Genomic DNA, 17,779 nt, shown 5'->3' with positions numbered 1-17,779 from the left:
TATCAAAGTGACAACCTTTGGGAAGAAATGGAAAAGCTGAATAATAACAAGAGTGACACAACGTGAGTGCGTTGTTTTACACGTTAGTTCATTAATCCTCACAATAACCCTGTGAGATGAGAACCATCTTCACCATCCCCGTTTAACAGTCGCGGAAAGCGAGGCAGAGAAACTAGCAGAAATGCGTGGCTTAAGTGGTACATAGAGGTAAGATCCCAGGGCCCCTGGCGTTAGAGACTACGCCAATCTGGAATCACCTGGGCTTGGGTGGTCTTTCGAACCCCCATCCTCAGCCTGGTGTAGGTGTGACCCGGGCACGCACCGGGATGGTTGCCAGGAGATTCAAGCAAAGTTCGGGAACCGCTAGGTCCGCGTGCGCGTCACCACTAGGGCATGAACAGGATCGCCAGGTCTGGCGTTTCTCTGGCCCGAGTTTCTTCACTGAGGCGCTGAACCCGAGGTAGAGAGAGAAGCAAAAGGGGAAGAAGAGGCGCTCAGCGCCCGCGCGCGGGGGCGGACGAGACGCCGGCCGGGCCCCGGCGGTCTGCAGGGGGCGACGGCCCGAGCCGGCAGGGCTCTGGGCGGCGTGGGACCGGGCGCGCTCGCCTCTCGCGCGACCCCTCTCGGGCCGGCCGGATCTGCCGGGGAAGGGTCGCCCGACCCCCGGCCGCCCGCAGCCTTCCGGACCCGCCCCCGGCCCCGGCGCGCGGGTCTCAGCCTGCCCGGCGGGACCTAAGTTGCTTCGTGCGGCCGGGCCGACGCCGGAAACTTGGCTACTGTCCCCGCCCTGGCGCGGAGGGGAGGCCCGGGGTTGGGTGAGGGGAGTGGCCGGCGCGAGAGGAGACCCCGGGTGCGCGGAGGCGGCGTCCCGGGCCCTTTTCCGTCCCCCGTCGTGTACCCACCCGGAGGTGAAATCCTGCTGCACGCTCAGCAGCCGCTCGCGCAGGGTCTCCAGCATCGCCGCCGCGTCTCCGCTGCTCAGGCCGCCGCCGCCCCCCGCACCTGTCACCTCACGTCCCGCGCCCCGCCGCCGGCCCCGCCCCCGCCCTTGCTCGCCCCCGCGGCGCGGCCCTTCCGCGTCCCCGCTCCGACCCCGCCGCCGGCCCCGCCCCCGCCCGTGCTCGTCCCCGCGGCAGGCCACGCCCCCGCCCGTGCTCGTCCCCGCGGCGCGGCCCTTCCGCGTCCCCGCCCCGACCCCGCGCGCCGGCCCCACCCCCCGACCCCGCCCTTGCTCTCCCGGGAGGCGCGACCTTTTCGCGTTCCCGCCCCGCTCTTGCTCGCCCCCGCGGCCGGCCCCGCCCCCCGCCCGTGCTCGTCCCCGCGGCGCGGCCCTTCCGCGTTCCCGCCCCGCCCCACGCCGGCCCGCGCAGCCGCAGTGGGGCGCGCCGGCTCGGGCTGCGGGAAAAGGGGCGGTCCTTCCCCGCCGGTGGAGACAGCCCGGCGCTCTGACGCCCTGTTCTCCCTCCAGCCAGGCCGGCTGCCTTTCCTCTTTAAAATAGAAGCGGCCGCGACAAAGAATGCCTTACATTCAGCGCTTCCTTCAGTGAGTGGACCTGTCGCGGACACTCTCCTGGGCTCTGGTTCCAGCATCTGAGCCCGCTGGCTCTGACCTTGGAAGATGAAAGTTAACCACTCAGAGCTTCGGTTTCTTGGATGAGAAAGTGGCGACTGTTCCGACCGCCTGACTTTCCATTCTTCTCGTCAGCCTGTCCCGGCAGGAGGCGGCGGCCTTTGTCGTGTCACCGTGGCCTCCATTCGTTACTTCTCCGATGCTGTTTCTCGACCTCTTGGTGTTTCTCATGCCATTCCTTATCCCAGTCTCAAGACTCCATGCTTGCACGCTCTCTGTCCGTTCCTCCTCCTCCTGTTTGAACCGCTTCTCTCGCCCTTCCCTCTGCCTGGGTTTTTCTGTTACCGTGCGGTGAATTCTATCAAGGCACGGCTGACGCCCGAGATCTCCATCTTTAGCCTCCTTCAGCCTCCCCCTCCTTCAGTTCACACCAGTTTTTAACTCCACCTGTATGCAACAGGCATCTCCAAACCCAGAACACCAAAAATTGAAAATGTGATTGCAAGCTCACTTTTGAACCTAATCCCAGCCTCTTCCATTTCATTAAGTGGCACCACCACCACCACCTGGTTGCTCAAGTTAAGCCACCCGAAATCACTCAGTTCTTTTCCCCACCTCAGTTCAGTCGCTCAGTCTTGTCCAACTCTTTGCGACCCCATGAATCATGGCCTCCCTGTCCATCGCCAACTCCCGGAGTTCACTCAAACTCATGTCCATCGAGTCGGTGATGCCATCCAGCCATCTCATTCTCTGTCGTCCCCTTTTCCTCCTGCCCCCAATCCTTCCCAGCATCAGAGTCTTTTCCAGCGAGTCAACTCGTTGCATGAGGTGGCTCAAATATTGGAGTTTCAGCTTTAGCATCAGCCCTTCCAATGGACACCCAGGATTGCTCTCCTTTAGAATGGACTGGTTGGATCTCCTTGCAGTCCAAGGGACTCTCAAGAGTCTTCTCCAGCACCACAGTTCAAAAGCATCAATTCTTCGGCGATCAACCTTCTTCACAGTCCAACTCTCACAGCCATACATGACCACCGGTAAAACCATAGCCTTGACTAGATGGACCTTGGTTGGCAAAGTAATGTCTCTGCTTTTTAATATACTATCTCGGTTGGTCATAATTTTCCTTCCAAGGAGTAAGCATCTTTTAATTTCATGGCTGCAATCAGCATCCAGAGTGATTTTGGAGCCCAAAAAATAAAGTCCGACACTGTTTCCACTGTTTCCCCATCTAATTCCCATGAAGTGATGGGACCGGATGCCATGATCTTTGTTTTCTGAATGTTGCGCTTCAAGCCAACCTTTTCACTCTCCTCTTTCACTTTCAACAAGAGGCTTTTTAGTTCCTCTTCACTTTCTGCCATAAGGGTGGTGTCATCTGCATATCTGAGGTTATTGATAATTCTCCCAGCCATCAAGTCCAATCAACTCTGCTTCTAAAGTATTGCTAGAACCTGCTCCTCTTTCTCTGTCTTCACTAAAATCACCCTTGTCCAAGACACCGTCGTCTTTCACCAGGAATACTGAGGGATCTGATTCTTCTCTTCCACCATGCACACCCCCATAATGCATCCTTGACACAACAGCCAAAGAGAATTATTTAAAAAGAGCAATCAGATCATGTCTCTTTCCTGCTTTAAATCTTTCTGTGCTCTTAGGAAAAAAGTTTAACTCCTCACTGGGCTTACAAAGTCTCAAAATTTGAACCCTTCCTGACCTTTTACCTAAAGTAAGGACTACTCATCTATCATTCCTTGACATTTAAGCCACACTAACCTTTGATGTGTTGTGTGTTCCCTGAAAATCCTAGGTTCATTTCCTAGGCCTTTTCACAAGTTTTTCTCCAAATTATCCCACCACTGGCTCCTTTGTGGCGTTCGATCTCAGCTTAAATATCATCCTCTAATGTAGATCTTTTCTGATCATTCCAGTTACTGGCCCAATCACTTCCTATACATCCTGTTTCTCAACTTAGTACATGACACTATCTGACAATTTATTTAGTAATTGCTTAATTAAAAAAAAGTTATCTGTGGCTTCCCTGGTGGTCCAGTGGTTAAGAATCTGCCTTGCAATGTAAGGGACACTAGTTCCCTGGTCCCGGAATATCCCACATGTTGCCGGGAAACTGAGCCTGTATGCCACAACTCCCGAAGCCCTCGAGCCCTAGATCCCATGCTCCACAACAAGGAGCCACTGCAGTGGAAGTCCATGCACCACCACTGCAGAGTAGCCCTTGCTCGGCACAGCTAGAGAGCTCTCGCTTACCCGACAATGAAGACCCAGCACAGCCAAAAATAGATATTTAAAAAGGAAGAAGTTGTTTATTTGCTCACACATTTATTTTAAAACGGGGTCTGAGACTAGGGTGAGGTGTGTAAGGCAGGTGTAAAACTTAAGGGGGAACTAAAAACCTTAATAAATAAAGATAAATAATATTTAAATGCAACATTCAAAAAGTTTTAAATTAATGAAAAAAAAAAGCCTGTGATGAACAAAATATCAACATTTTAAAGACAGGATCTACTAGGGGCTGCGATTGAATGAGGCAAATGAAAGGGGCTGTGTGAGGAGAGGCCTTTCCTGGCGGAGCCGAGGTGACTATTCTGATTAGTGGTTTAGGGAGTTAGGGACCTGGCCCCCTCCTCTCTTTTTCTGGGGTGCAAACATCCAGTAAATAACAGCCATTCTTCTCCATAAGGACAGGCTGCCAGGCAAGGAGACTGTGGTGACCTGTACTTTCTGTGACTGGGTAGACAAGTCTTATCCTGAGGTTCTGTAATAGGAGTTCTGCTTGAAGTCTTGTGCTTCATTAGCCTTACCAGCAATGAAAGTGATGGGTGCTTTATGCTGACTTTCTTCTTTCTTAGTTAGTTGAGACAAGTAATAGCAAGGGGTGCTGTTTACTGAGTCTCCACCACGCGGAAATAATACCTGGTACAGAGTAAGCGATTGAACGATCCGGTCTCTAGAGACAGATCCTCAGTATCCAGTAGATGTGGAAACCACAGGTACTGAGGGACAATAAGGAGTTTTCATTTTATTCAATTTAAATAAACTCCTCTGCTCATAAGCTTTCAATTTACTAAGTTGTACAGATTTCAGTAAGGCACCAAATCAGATCAAAACAGCCTGCCTGTCACTAGAACATAGCTTTACGTGTGCCTGTCATTTCTGTCTTGACCACTGCATTGTTAGTCTACAGCATGTTGGTCCTTCATTTTGAGATGTTTTATGAACATTCTTAATCCCATCGTATCTGATAAACCTCAAAATGGAAGTTTTAAAAGTGCTAAAAAGAATTATAAGGAAACAAAAGTAAATTAAAAAATAATGAAAGTAGAAAATGACAACTGTGACACATGAGTTGTTTTCTAGGAATGATTAAGGACCTGAGTTGAAGCATGTGACAAGTTGTGTCAATTTAAGTAATAGTGGTCAGAAACAAGACTGGCAAAATGAAAAAACAAAATTTTTAAGTACAGAGAACCAACATCAATATTGGAGGCTATTGTGTGTTAGTCGCTCAGTCGTGTCCAACTCTTTGTGACCCCATGGAATGTAGCCCACCAGGCTCCTCTGTCCATGGAAGTCTCCAGGCAAGAATACTGGAGTGGGTAGCCATTCCCTTCTTCAGGGGCTTTTCCTGACCCAGGGATCAAACCAGGGTCCCCTGCATTGTAGGCAGATTCTTTACCACTGAGCCACCAGAGAAGCCCAGGGGGCTATTGGCTTAATCTTAATTCAGCAATTGGTTGAGAGTTGATTTGAGAAGATGATAGCTAAGCGTGGAGAGAGTTGTGGTGATAAAACGTTTGGGGTGAGCACCAAAGCTGCTTAAGGAACTCCCTGCGGCAGGGCTGCCCTAGACCAGCAGCAGTAGCAACCCTTGGGAGCTGGTAGCCAACTCGGAATCGCAGGCCCCACCCAGACCTACTGAATCAGAATCTGAGGTTTAACAAGATCCCCATGTGATCCATATTCATTTAAATATGAGAAACACAGCTCTAGGACACTGCTAAGGAAAGGGGCTTCCTAGTCTCAATGGATTCTTACTGTAAACAAAGTGATAAATGAAGATTTGGTGGAACCGAAACTAAAGAAAAGATGCCATAAAAGAACCCAGCAGACTTCACACCACGTTATTGGCAGAGATCTTTCAGAGTAATGGGAAAGGCACTATTGCTATTTGAGTTACAAGAATCTAACTTAGATTTGTCAAGGTATCTAACTTAGGTTTATAAAGATATCTATCAGCTCAGCTCAGTTCAGTCGCTCAGTCGTGTCCGACTCTTTGCGACCCCATGAATCACAGCACGCCAGGCATCCCTGTCCATCACCAACTCCCGGAGTTCACTCAAACTCACGTCCATCGAGTTGGTGATGCCATCCAGCCATCTCATTCTCTGTCGTCCCCGACTCCTCCCGCCCCCAATCCCTCCTGGCATCAGAGTCTTTTCCAGTGAGTCAACTCGTCGCATGAGGTGGCCAAAGTATTGCAGTTTCACCTTTAGCATCAGTCCTTCCAATGAACACCCAGGATTGCTCTCCTTTAGAATGGACTGGTTGGATCTCCTTGCAGTCCAAGGGACTCTCAAGAGTCTTCTCCAACACCACAGTTCAAAAGCATCAATTCTTTGGCGATCAGCTTTCTTCACAGTCCAACTCTCACATCCATACATGACCACGGGAAAAACCATAACCTTGACTAGACGGACCTTTGTTGGCAAAGTAATGTCTCTGCTTTTTAATATATCTAGGTTGGTCAGATATCTATAATGATATCTATAATGTGCTGTTATTAACTTATAATAAAAACAAGATTTTTGACATCTTTAATTTTTAAGAATTTAAAGATGCCAAAAGAAAGCAAAAACGGTAAATTTTCTTGTGAAACGATTAGTCCTTCTAAGAATAAAGTGAACTAAATAAAACTGGAAGGTAACATTAGCATGGCATGTTGAAACAGAAAACAGGAAGCAGGGAGGTGGAGGAGGGGAACTGCAACAGCAGTGCGAAGATTAGCGCCCAGGTGGATGGAAAGAGGAGGGAATGTGTGGGAGGGAATCAAAGTCTGAAGAGGGACGCTCACAAACCAACAAGGCAAGTACTGTGTGGGGTAAGACTCCCTGCAAAGTAGGGCATGAGAATTTTCACCGTGAGCCACACTGAAAGAAAAGTGAGGGAGAGCTCAGCTGCATCAATTTGTTTTGAAATCTCACTGTAATAAAACGCTGTCAGGCGCCTAACCCCATCTTTCCTGCTCAGATGAGAGAAAGGTCCTACACAGTACGTTAGAGGAGGAAACTTCTTTTATTTTTTGTCTATGTAGGAATCTACATGATATAAAATATTCATTAATAACCAAGTAACTCCATGCATCCAAGTGTAGGGAGGGACCTACATGAATAGAGGGGAACACATTCTATAATGTCGACAAATAAGTGGTTTTCCCTGGAGAGAGTATATCTCAGAAATTAACATCTTCTGAACCACTGTAGAACAGAAATCTCTTCGAGTGGGAGAATTTAATTCAAATTGAAACTTTAAAATAAGAACTACTTACAAAAAATGATTGAGACAGTTATTGTCTGTAGTTAAGTATCAGCTTAATGTAGGTGGGGGGAGGGGGGAATATCAGTAATTGAAAAGGACTGAGGAAAAGGACTAATAGGAGGCCCCAGTCCCCTCGGAGTTCCTCTCTGTCTACAGGAGTTGCCCATGTCAGTGGAAACTGATACTGGGAAACTGATTCTAGCAGGAAACTAGAGAGAGCCCGTTAAATGCAGGTAAGTGGAGGGTTCTCAACCCTGGCTGCTTTTGAGGATCACTTGGGGAGCATTTAAAAAATACCAGTGCTGGCCCAATCTCTGGAGATGCTCGTTTAGCTGGCCTGAGGCCACACCTCCTCAGCCACAGTGTTCACAGACTTCCCAGTGGGTTCTAACTTTGAGGGCAACAAGCTGAGCGTGGAGACCTGAGCTGTCCGCAGGGAACGGAGGCAGAAGCTCTGGCTGGAACAGCGGCTGTGACCTCAGAGTCCCTTGACCTCCCTGACTCCGGGATTCCAGGCTGAATGCCATCCGCACTCTGCCGCTCCTTCAAACAGGCACCCGCCCCATCGCTTCATCTGCAACGTTAGGGGCACCAGCCACAGGGCACTGGCTGACCCCGAAGCGCTGTATGAAGGAGAGAGTGAATCCAGGCGCCTTGTGGGGGAGGCTGAGGTTCTGCCCAGGGGGATGGAGAATGGGCTTGCTCGAGCTCCCCCGGGGAGCTGCCCCTCAGCCCCTCGGTAAGAACGCTACACAGCAAAGGAAGAGAACCCCAGCATCCGCCCGTGTTGTGAGACTCAGCTCCTGGAACTGGAAGGTTCCTGTTGTCTTTGAGGAAACCACAAATGTTCTAGTGTCCTGAGCAGCTCTTAGTGGCTGTCATTTCAGAGAAAAAATGGCCCCTGTCCCCTCTCCTGGCAACTCTTCAGCCCCATTTATTTCTCTGTCTCTGACCCCTCCGCTCTTTCTCCGCCTTGCGCTACCACAGGACACCTGCCACCTGGTGACTTCAGCTTGGTGCCCTATCTCTATGCCTCTCCCTTGCTGGCATAGCTGCCAACTGGGCCCCTCCCTGGGTGATCAGAGGAAGGTTCAAGATCATTTCTCCAGTTCTGCTTTTAACAGAAAATGCCTCCGATAAGCAAAGCTCTTTGCACCAGGCCGCCTCATGCTTGCCATGTCTGCCTGTAGCCAAAGGCCCAGTCTACCATGACCCAGGCTGCAGGGTCAGCCAGTACCCAACGTGGGCAAGGATTGCTTTCAGCCTTATTTTCCCCCTAAAAGAGGATTGTTTCTTAGACCTAGGAAAGGCGGGGGGGAAACAGCCTATAATAGCTAAATTACCGACAAAGTATCCAACGTACCTGGTAATAAACTTGAGTGTGTGCATGGATACTAAGTCGCTTCAGTCCTGTCCGACTCTTTGCCACTCCATGGACTGTCGCCTGCCAGGCTCCTCTGTCCATGGGGTTCTCCAGGCAAGAATACCGGAGTGGGTTGCCATACTCTTCTCCTGGGGACCTTCCTGACCCAGGGATCGAACCCGAGCCTCTTACGTCATCTCCTGCATTGGAAGGCAGGTTCTTTACCACTAGCACCACCTGGGAAGCCCCAATGAAGCTGGCATTGCTTCACTTCAGAGGCTTACGCAGAGTAAGTGGTAAGTTTGCAAACACTGCCTTTATGATGTGCTGAGAATCTCAGTGAGGGGAGGGGAGAGAAAGAAAGTAGTTTCTTTCTCCAAAGTTCTTTCTTCTCCAAAGTTCTCATGGACAAAAACACGAGGCTCCTCTGCTGTAACTACTGTATAATCTCCATTTATACACAGAAATGCAAGTGAACAGATGTATTTGTTGTCTTAATAAACTATCATACATGCCAATGAAAAGTCCAGGGTGTACACTGAATGGTTTGTTCCTCCGTGATTGAGTTCTGTTCCTGAAGTGAGTCTAATTGCTGTGCTTTAACGCAATCCTAATCAGCCACTGCTCGTCACTTGGTGGTACCCAGCCGGGGAATACAGCACCAAGAGACAGTGAGCTCATCAATGGAGACCTTCTCATGAAACCTCAACTTTTTAAAATAGTGGAAATGTCACAGGAAGAAAAGTACTCCAAACAAGAGCCTCATTCAAAACCTCTGAATTGCAGCAACACAAGCTTCATTTTCTGGTACACTGGGTACTTTGTCTCTAATTTAGCTATGATAGGTTTATTTCCCCCTTTCATAGGTCTAAGAAACAGCCCCTCATAATCTCCTTCTAGGGAAAGAAAAAAGACCCAAAGCAGTTCTTGCCCATGTTTGATACTGGCTGACCCTGCAAGTTGGGTCACGGTAGATGAGGCTGTGACTGGTCCGTGGCCAACGGTGAAGAAGGAAACGCTGGGCTCTTAGGCTGAGCATCCGATGGGTTTGGGGGTTCCTTCTCCTGATTGCCCACTGTTTCCTACCATGACTCCCTGAGTCCTGTGAGGCTGAGTCCTTGGGGTTTTCTGTAATATCGTCTGCTCAGCAAGCAACTGCTGAGGCCCTGCCCATGCCTGGCGCGCTACGAGCTGCCGGGCGCACCTTACTGTGACAATAAGGATGGCTATTCCCACTGAGACCTCCCTGAGGCAGGATTCTAAGCGCACTACATGTGTTATTTTGCCCATTTTGCAGATAAGGAAATGAAGGCCAGTAAGGCACCTCCAAACCCGTGAAGAGTTTCTAGTCTAGAGGGGAGCTGGTCAGTGTTTACATGTGGTGATGACAGCCCAGATGAAGGGTCACTCACCTTGACTTTGGTTTGAAAGAAAGAGGCCCAAGACGGAGCCTATGGCTGACCCCACCCCCAACCCTGCCCCAAGAAATTTCAATCTGGGCACGTCGGTGCAAACTCCTGGAAGGCGCACGTGACTCGGTGGTGAAGTTTGGCATTTGGCCCGGCCTTCCCAGGCAGCTCCTGACAACAGCGCCTGGCTCCATGACGCCTACAACTCTCCCAAGCAGGGCTGAGCCAGGCAGGCCTGGCTTCACAGACCGGCAAGACCCGAGAGGGAGGGAGCAGAGGAGACAGAGAGCCCGCCTGGGTCAGGAGCAGAGTAAGGGAGCAGGGGGACCTGCCCAGGCCAGGCCCCCTTGCCCTCTGCCCTCTGGAGAAGAATGGGAGAGGGTTACACAGCCCCTGCCTGGGATCCATGGTAGAGACTCCCTTTCGTGGGAACTAGAGGCTTCCCAAGGAAATGGCAACCCACTCCAGTGTTCTTGCCTGGAGAATCCAAGGGACGGGAGCCTGGTGGGCTGCTGTCTATGGGGTCGCACAGAGTCAGACATGACCGAAGCGACTTAGCAGCAGCAGCAGAGGCTTCCCAGGGTAATTTTGAATCAGAGACCTGAGAGGACTCCAGGCGGGCCTGAAGGAGGGGAGGAAGGCTCAGGTTGGGGAACCTGTCCTCCCCATTGGCCAAGCCAACATGCTCTGCTTCTGCCTTTAGTCCCAGTGAGTCACCCCAGGTCATTACCAGCCTCACTCCCTCACACACAGAGGACTAAGGCACTGCCCGTCTGAACTGCAGGAGGACAGACAGCATCCTGAGTCTACTCCACAGCATGGGGGTCTGAGCAGGGCACACAGAGCCCACCAGGGTTCGCTGGTAGAAACAGCCTTTCGTAGGGTCCTAGCTGCAGCACATGAGATCGTCCCTGTGACACGTGGGATCTTCCGTTGCGGGGCAAGAGCTCAGCAGTTGCTGGTGGGCGGGCTTGGTTGCCCCACAGCACGAGGGATCTTAGTTCCCTGACCCGGGATGGAATCTGCTACCCCTGTGTTGGGAAGCAGATTCTTAACCACCAGACCACCAGAGAGATCCCCAGAAACAGCTTTTCCAAAGCCCCATCTGACGTTTACCTGCTTCACACACTCTGAGAAAGGATTTTCAGGAGAGGGGGGTCACACTTCACAAGGGTCTGTATCATTTTACTGGGAGGAGCGCACAGCAGGGTCTGAATGGTGGAGACAGCAAGTCATCTTGGAGCAGATCTTCTGGAAGAATCATTTGCATGACCCCTTATTTTATGCAGGTCAATGCAAACAGGCATCACTTGTTTACAGAGGAAGTGTGTAATATGCTTTGGTGGGTGGATCTTAAAGCTTGTGGGGAAGAGTTTCACAAATTTGCATAAAATCTCTGGAGTCTCTGAAAGGGCAGATGCAGTAGAGTGTCTAACCCCTTCCTCTTCGAAGTCACCGAACATATAATACATCTCGGAGGGTGAGCTGTCTCACTGAGGTCAGATGACAGGAAAACTTCAGGCTAGAGGGACCTCGGGGAGATTACCTTGGAGGAAAATGGAGTGGGGGAGGTTGGGGCAGACAGGTTTCTGCTGGTCACCTGGGCCCCCAGCACAGCTTGAATTCTATCAAAAAAAGGCTACTTTGGGCGAAGTGGAGGTTGCATGCATGCGTGTGTGTGTGTGTGTGTGCGCGCGCGCATATCTGTGTGTGAACAGAGGTCTGAGTCACAAAGCGGATCTCCTTGGGAGCCCAGCTGTCTTTAGCAGGGAATAACCAATACCTAATAATTAGGAGTTATCCTCTAACCTCCTGGAGGTGAAGTTGAATTTTGACTCTAGCCAAGATAAAGCTAATCTGGCTCTTTGAATTAAGATACTCTCTGGGGTTTGGGATTTATTATAGGGGAGGGACCCTACGGAGAGAAGGAAAACCATTCAAGTGATAGGCAAGTTGGAGGCTAATTTGAACAATAATTTTATCCCAAGCTGGTGAAGCAGAATCTTCTGGCATCTTGAAGGAGATAGTAAGTCAGAAAGGGGTTATGGTCCCCACCACTTGTTTGTACTCCTGTGAGGTACAGTCTGGGAGACATGGGTCCTGAGGATGATTCTCTGAAGTGCCTTGTCTACCCTTGGGGAACCATTAACCATTCTGTCTTTGTCTTTTAATCCAGGGAATTGCCACTAAATGTTTGCAATACCTTATTGCATCTTCATTCACGCAACCCTAAATCAAATCAGATCTGGGAGCTTCTCCCTCAGGCCAAATGGAAAGAAGCCAAGGATCAGATCCAGCCTTCAGACCGGTCCTCTTTTTTTTTTTCCTCTTCACTGTCACTTCCTTAAGTGCTATTAGCATTTTACCCAAACCTGATGATGTGTTTTGAGTGGGGAGAGAGTTTCCATTAACTCCCTGTTTCACCATCACTAAATTTAGACTTCGATGTAAAGTCTCAAGTTCTTTGCCCTAAAAATAGCTTGGGGCTGAAATGGGAGCAGAAGTGAGGATCAGTGTCAGCTGTGGTGTCCTCAGAAACCCATGGATGTTAAAGGTCAATAAACTCCCCTGGTCCTGCCCTGGCTTGGCCTTCACCTCCACTCTCTGGGGGTCCAGACACATCACTGCTCTTCCCAATCAGAACTCACCCACATCAGTGAACACCGGAGAGCATGGTCTGGAGGGGTGGGGGGTGGGCGCTACTCACTCTCTCAAACGTTTCGGAAAACTGGTCAATTTTCCTTCAGAATTTTGACCTTATAGTTATTTTTTTTTGGGGGGGGGAGAAGAAAACAAATGTTTATGATAGGCTTTTTGTCAATAATCTCTATACATAAAGTGCTTTATCAACTACTTTTAGTAAAAATGCTAAATGACAATGGTTGATGTTAAATATATCCTTTTGAGGGCTTCCCTGGTGGCTCAGTGGTAAAGAATTCACCTGCCAAAGTAGGAGACATGGGTTCGGGAAGATCCGAATGCCGCGGAGCAGCTAAGCCTGTGCAGCATGACTATTGAGCCTGCGCTCTAAAGCCCTGGAGCCACAACTACAGAAGTCCCCGTGCCTACGGCCCGTGCTCTGCAATGAGAGAAGCCAGCGCAGTGAAAAGCCTGTGCACCAAAGCTAGAGCGTAGCCCCCTGTGGCCGCAGCTAGAGAAAAGCCTGCTCAGCAGTGGAGACCCAGCACAGCCAAAAATAAATAAGATTAGAACATACTTATATATATATATATATATATATATGTATGTATCAGTTCAGTTCAGTCTCTCAGTCGTGTCTGACTCTTTGTGACCCCAGGGACTGCAGCACGCCAGGCTTCCCTGTCCATCACCAACTCCCGGAGTTCACTCAAACTCATGTCCATCGAGTCGGTGATGCCATCCAACCATCTCATCCTCTGTCGTCCACTTCTCCTCCCACCTTCAATCTTTCCCAGCATCAGGGTCTTTTCCAGTGGGTCACTTTTTCACATCAGCTGGCCAAAGTGTGTATATATATATATAATATATATATAAAAATCCTGTTGAAAACTTAAGTTCCAGTCATTAAAATAGCATATCAAAGTGTTTTTTGTTCATTTTTCACAAAACCGAAATTTCCAGCATTCTTAAACTACACACACACACACAATTTAAAGACATGGAGAAACGAGTGGGTTGCAGTAGAGTTCCCTGCACTGGCATTCAGTTCAGTTCAGTTCAGTTCAGTTGCTCAGTCGTGTCTGACTCTCCGCGATTAGTAGGTTTTAAATTGTGGTCTTATGGGGTCAAGGGGGAAAGTCTGGATTTTAGACTTACTGCCCATGGATACTTTAGTTCTGTGTCTTCTGTTTTGCCTAGCAGTAAAATTAACTGGTTCAGTTTTAGATGGTACATTAGAGGCACAATTCTGGGTCGGGACTTTAGCCTAGTGTTCATCTGATAGACAGATGACTCTGGAGAACTCTCCTATTAGCAGCCAATTTGTGAAGAGCCGACAACAAACAATCTAAACTATCTACAGTTCTCTAGATCTAAGTCGCTGTAATGCCAGATGGTGAGCCCACAGCACCCTTGCTCTCTAGGCCCGGAGGCTGGTGGTCTGGAAGCTTCTTCCCAGCAGTGCTAGACTGGGGCTCTGAGCTAGGATGATGTATACAGAGGAGCTGATAGTGCCAGGTGCATAGACGCCAGCTTCCAGAAACAGCTCTTCATGCTTATTTTCAAAATCTATAGTGTTTGTCAATACAAAAACATTGAGGCCCACAAAGGTTGTCATAAACTGGACCTTTGAAAATTCTCACTCTGCAAAACTGGAGTCATTTTTGGCTGAATTTCCAAGTACCATGTCAATGTTCTTTTTTTTTTTTTTTTTTATGTCAGTGTTCTGACTGTTCTTAGTGAACCTCATAATTAGTCATGTGGATGATTTAAGGTCAAAATATATCAGGCTGTATTCTTCCCTTTGATAGTTTTTTTAAAAATGAATAAAGCAATAAGATAAATTAACTGAAGGAGACATACAGTCTCATTTTCTTACATTGTAAAGGTGCCATGGGTGTGGCTTTCTTGAAACTTCTATGATACACACAGACATGCGCAAACGCGCACAGACATGCGCAAACGCGCACATGGTCCAGTCCAGCTGAAATCTCCGTCCTCCAGTCCTCCCCTCTGGGCACAGGCCTGGCACAGGCTCTCTGGCCCTTCCGAGGAGAGGGAGCGGGACGAGTGGATGAGGACTGGGCTGGGCTTTCACTGTTGCCCCTCTGCCCTCTTCTGCTTCTAGGTTCTCCTGGCAGGTGGGGCAGGGAGCTGGCGGACAAGCTAAGGGAAAAGGGAAGCATGCTCTATTGAACAGGGCACAGGCAGGCCCCTCTGCGGAGGCCCGGAGGCCCCCCGCCCGCCCCCGGTCCCCAGAAGTGCCCTGACCTGGGCAGTCTTGACTCCCCTCTTTCCCCTTTAGCCTCCAGCTCCCTGGCAGACAGCCCTCTGATGGGACCACCTCAGAGGAACTCCCCACATCTCTCACGGCCCCTCGGGAGACTGTAAGATACCCCTTGAGTCAGTTAAGCCCTTGTTTATCTGTACTCCACAGAGGCAGGGGGTTTGAGCCAGTTAGCTAATCAGTCAGACTAAATAAGGATGCGAGGCAGACATGATAAAAGCCATTGTGCCTCATTAAGGGCTTAACCAAATTACATGCATGAGAAATGAATGTTTGCTTGATGATGGAACTCCCCAGGCCAGGTCGCTCAGAATAAATCGCACCGACAAAATCACAGAGTCTAAACGATGTGTTATAGACAACACCCAGGCTGGAAAAGCCATGTTCCTAAGGTTTATGTCAGTGTTTAGAAACCCAAGAGGCATCTTCCCCCAACTGCAAAGTTACAAACGGTCATTTAGTTTCAAGGCCTCCTCTACAGGTTGATGGTTTAACCCTTAAGGTGGCTGAATGACGATCGGGGCCCGAGTTCGGTGGGGAGTGGGGAACCATGATACCTATGTTGAGGGTCTATCCTAATGGCCCTCCTCCACCTCAGGGCTCCTCTTCCCCAGGTCTCTGAACCTTCATTTGCCCCAAGCCCTCACACTTGACCTAGGTCAGCCTGACTTAGCTAGTGCACCCAAATCACCAACCCCCTTCTCCACCTCTTTACTTAAACCCTCACAGAGATGAACAGGAGAGCAAGCAGAATTAATTCGTTCAAACTAACATTGGATTTTCTAGTGGCCCTTTCCTTTCTAAGAGTGCTTAGGTCTTTGGAAAAGGATGCACTGTGTCTGGGATTTCACCTGGCCGTGGAAGTCTGCAGGATCAAGCAGGGTACAAGATAATAATAGATTATTCTCAAAGTTTGTCTCAGACTGTAATTATTCCTCTTTCTCAACTGCCTTTTAGCCTCTTGGGGACAAAACAAGCCATTTCTGGCAGCACAGCAGCACACTACTGCCCAGCTCACACCCTGCCCTCCAACCACCTGCCTGATTATTCTAAGAAAAGACCCCTCATTTCACGACAGGTATTCTTCTGGCGAGTCAGTGTTGACTTTTGTAATAGATATGTGTTGCTTTCTGCAGTCTATCACCCTTTCTCCCACTGGGCATATTCAAATGGAATATGTTTAAATAGTGGCCATCTTTTCTCTGGCCAGTGGCCGAGTAAACTAACCCGTGCCAGGATTGTTGGTGTCACTCTCCTTAGTGGTAAAAAGACTGAAAATGGTTGGGCTGGTTCATCGTTTTTCGTGGGGATGTTCAGACAAGACCATCTCTGCTACCGAGGCTTTCTGGAGGTGCCTGGGCCTATCTGTTCGGAATCAGCCCTGTATCCCGCTGAAAGATCCCTTTTGTTCAAGATGGCCAGAGTTGATTTCAGATGCTTGACACAAAGAACCCTGACTAACACAGCTCTCTTCCCCCTCACATGCTCTATCTGTATCGTGAACCTGAGCAGGTGTGCATGCTCAGTTGTGTCCGACTCTGTGTGACCCCATGGACTGTAGCCCACCAGTCTTCTCTGTCCATGGGGATTCTTCATGCAAGAATACTGATGGGGGTTGCCCTGCCATCCTCCAGGGGATCTTCCCAACCCAGGGATTGAACCCAGGTATCCCGCACTGCAGGCGGATTCTTTACCAGCTGAGCCACCAGGGAAGCTCCCCTAATACCCCACCCGTGGCCAAACCTAGGAAGTCTCTGGGTCCCTTAGTTGTTTCTGTTATTTGATTTCTAAATGTCTGCTGAAAGACTAGTGAAACCTGTCTGCCTCCTCCCTGTAAATGTTTGGTGAGCAGGGTCTTCCATTGCCTCTCAGGCATTTCAGAAACCAGTCTTCTCAGATTCTATTCACTCCTAGCCAGCCCTGCCTCCCAGAATTACTTAGCAGATTTTATTGCATTTGTCTGCAAAGCTTTGGTTATATTTGTACACTCAAAAGAATATGTTATTGGTTGAATTCCTACTAATATAATAAAGTGAATTGAAAAAGTTTAGGTCACGTTGGGTGCCATTTTGCATTCATTTCCCAGTGAAGCCAAAGACAAAAAGATTGGAGATGCCACAAATCCAGATAAGTGTGGGACTTCCCTGGTGGTCTGGTGGCTAAGACTCCACGCTCCCAATGCAGAGGGCCCAGGTTCGATCCCTGGTCAGGGAACTAGATTCTGCATGCAGCAATGAAGATTCCCTTGTGCCTCATCTAAGACCCAACACAGCCAAAAAAAAAAAAAAATCCAAACAAGTGCAAGTTTCACTTGCCAGTAAACTTCTATTTATTCACTATATCCACCTTACAAATTATATTACCTATGCTTTTTGAAACTACTGTCAACTGTCTACAATTCCTCGGTGAGCTTAAGGTGTTCCCTTATCAGAGTGTCTTGTTGTAGTTACCGGCTGGAAATGCTAGGATGTAAAACCAGCTCAAACTAGAATGTAGGGTGGAGTCAAGAGTCGAATTCAAGCAGCCTGACTTTAGGGCCACACTGTCTCTCCAAGAAGGAAGGGACTGGGTGTTTTCACACTGAACTTTTCTTGCTTAATGTAAGAGGCTGCCAATCTAACCCAAATTCTCCACTCTTCAACGAAAGTTAGCTGTAGTGTGGAACAAAATATTTCTAAATTTCCAAAATGAGGAAAAAATGTTTGGGGGAGTTGAGTGGGCTGCGTTCTAGGTGGGCTCCAAAGATGGCCCCCCAATCCACCGTGCATCTGAATCTCCATGCCCTTGTGTAGTTTCTTCCCCTTGAATCTGGGCTGGTCTTCAGATTTGCTTCTTTTAGGTTGCATGCTTGGTGCCTGTGTAAATTCTGAGGCTACTTCATAAAGGGGCTTGGAGCTTCTACCTGGGACTGACCCCCCGAGACAGTCATGCTGGGAGGAAGGCCAAGTCAGTCACGT

At 49.3% G+C, this 17,779-nt stretch overlaps 1 protein-coding gene across 2 annotated transcripts in view; it reads right to left on the bottom strand.

Annotated features, from left to right (window-relative positions):
* DTNBP1 (dystrobrevin binding protein 1) overlaps positions 1-1,052 on the bottom strand; it is a 99,544-nt gene extending 98,492 nt beyond the window's left edge. The window contains exon 1 of one of the 2 annotated variants that reach the window (XM_055406026.2): positions 903-1,052. In XM_055406026.2, coding sequence (XP_055262001.2) covers positions 903-958 — 56 coding nt within the window. In that variant the 5' untranslated portion in view covers positions 959-1,052. The remainder of the gene's footprint in view (positions 1-902) is intronic. The other variant, XM_088831409.1, reaches the window with a different exon arrangement.
* Between the last annotated feature and the right edge of the window lie 16,727 nt (positions 1,053-17,779).

This window comes from Moschus berezovskii, chromosome 23 (genome assembly GCF_049115385.1).
Source record: "Moschus berezovskii isolate FMDL1 chromosome 23, NW_MosBer_1.0, whole genome shotgun sequence".
Taxonomy (NCBI): domain Eukaryota; kingdom Metazoa; phylum Chordata; class Mammalia; order Artiodactyla; family Moschidae; genus Moschus; species Moschus berezovskii.
Note: the sequence above shows the minus strand (reverse complement) of the source record. Positions and strands in the feature narration are given on the sequence as shown.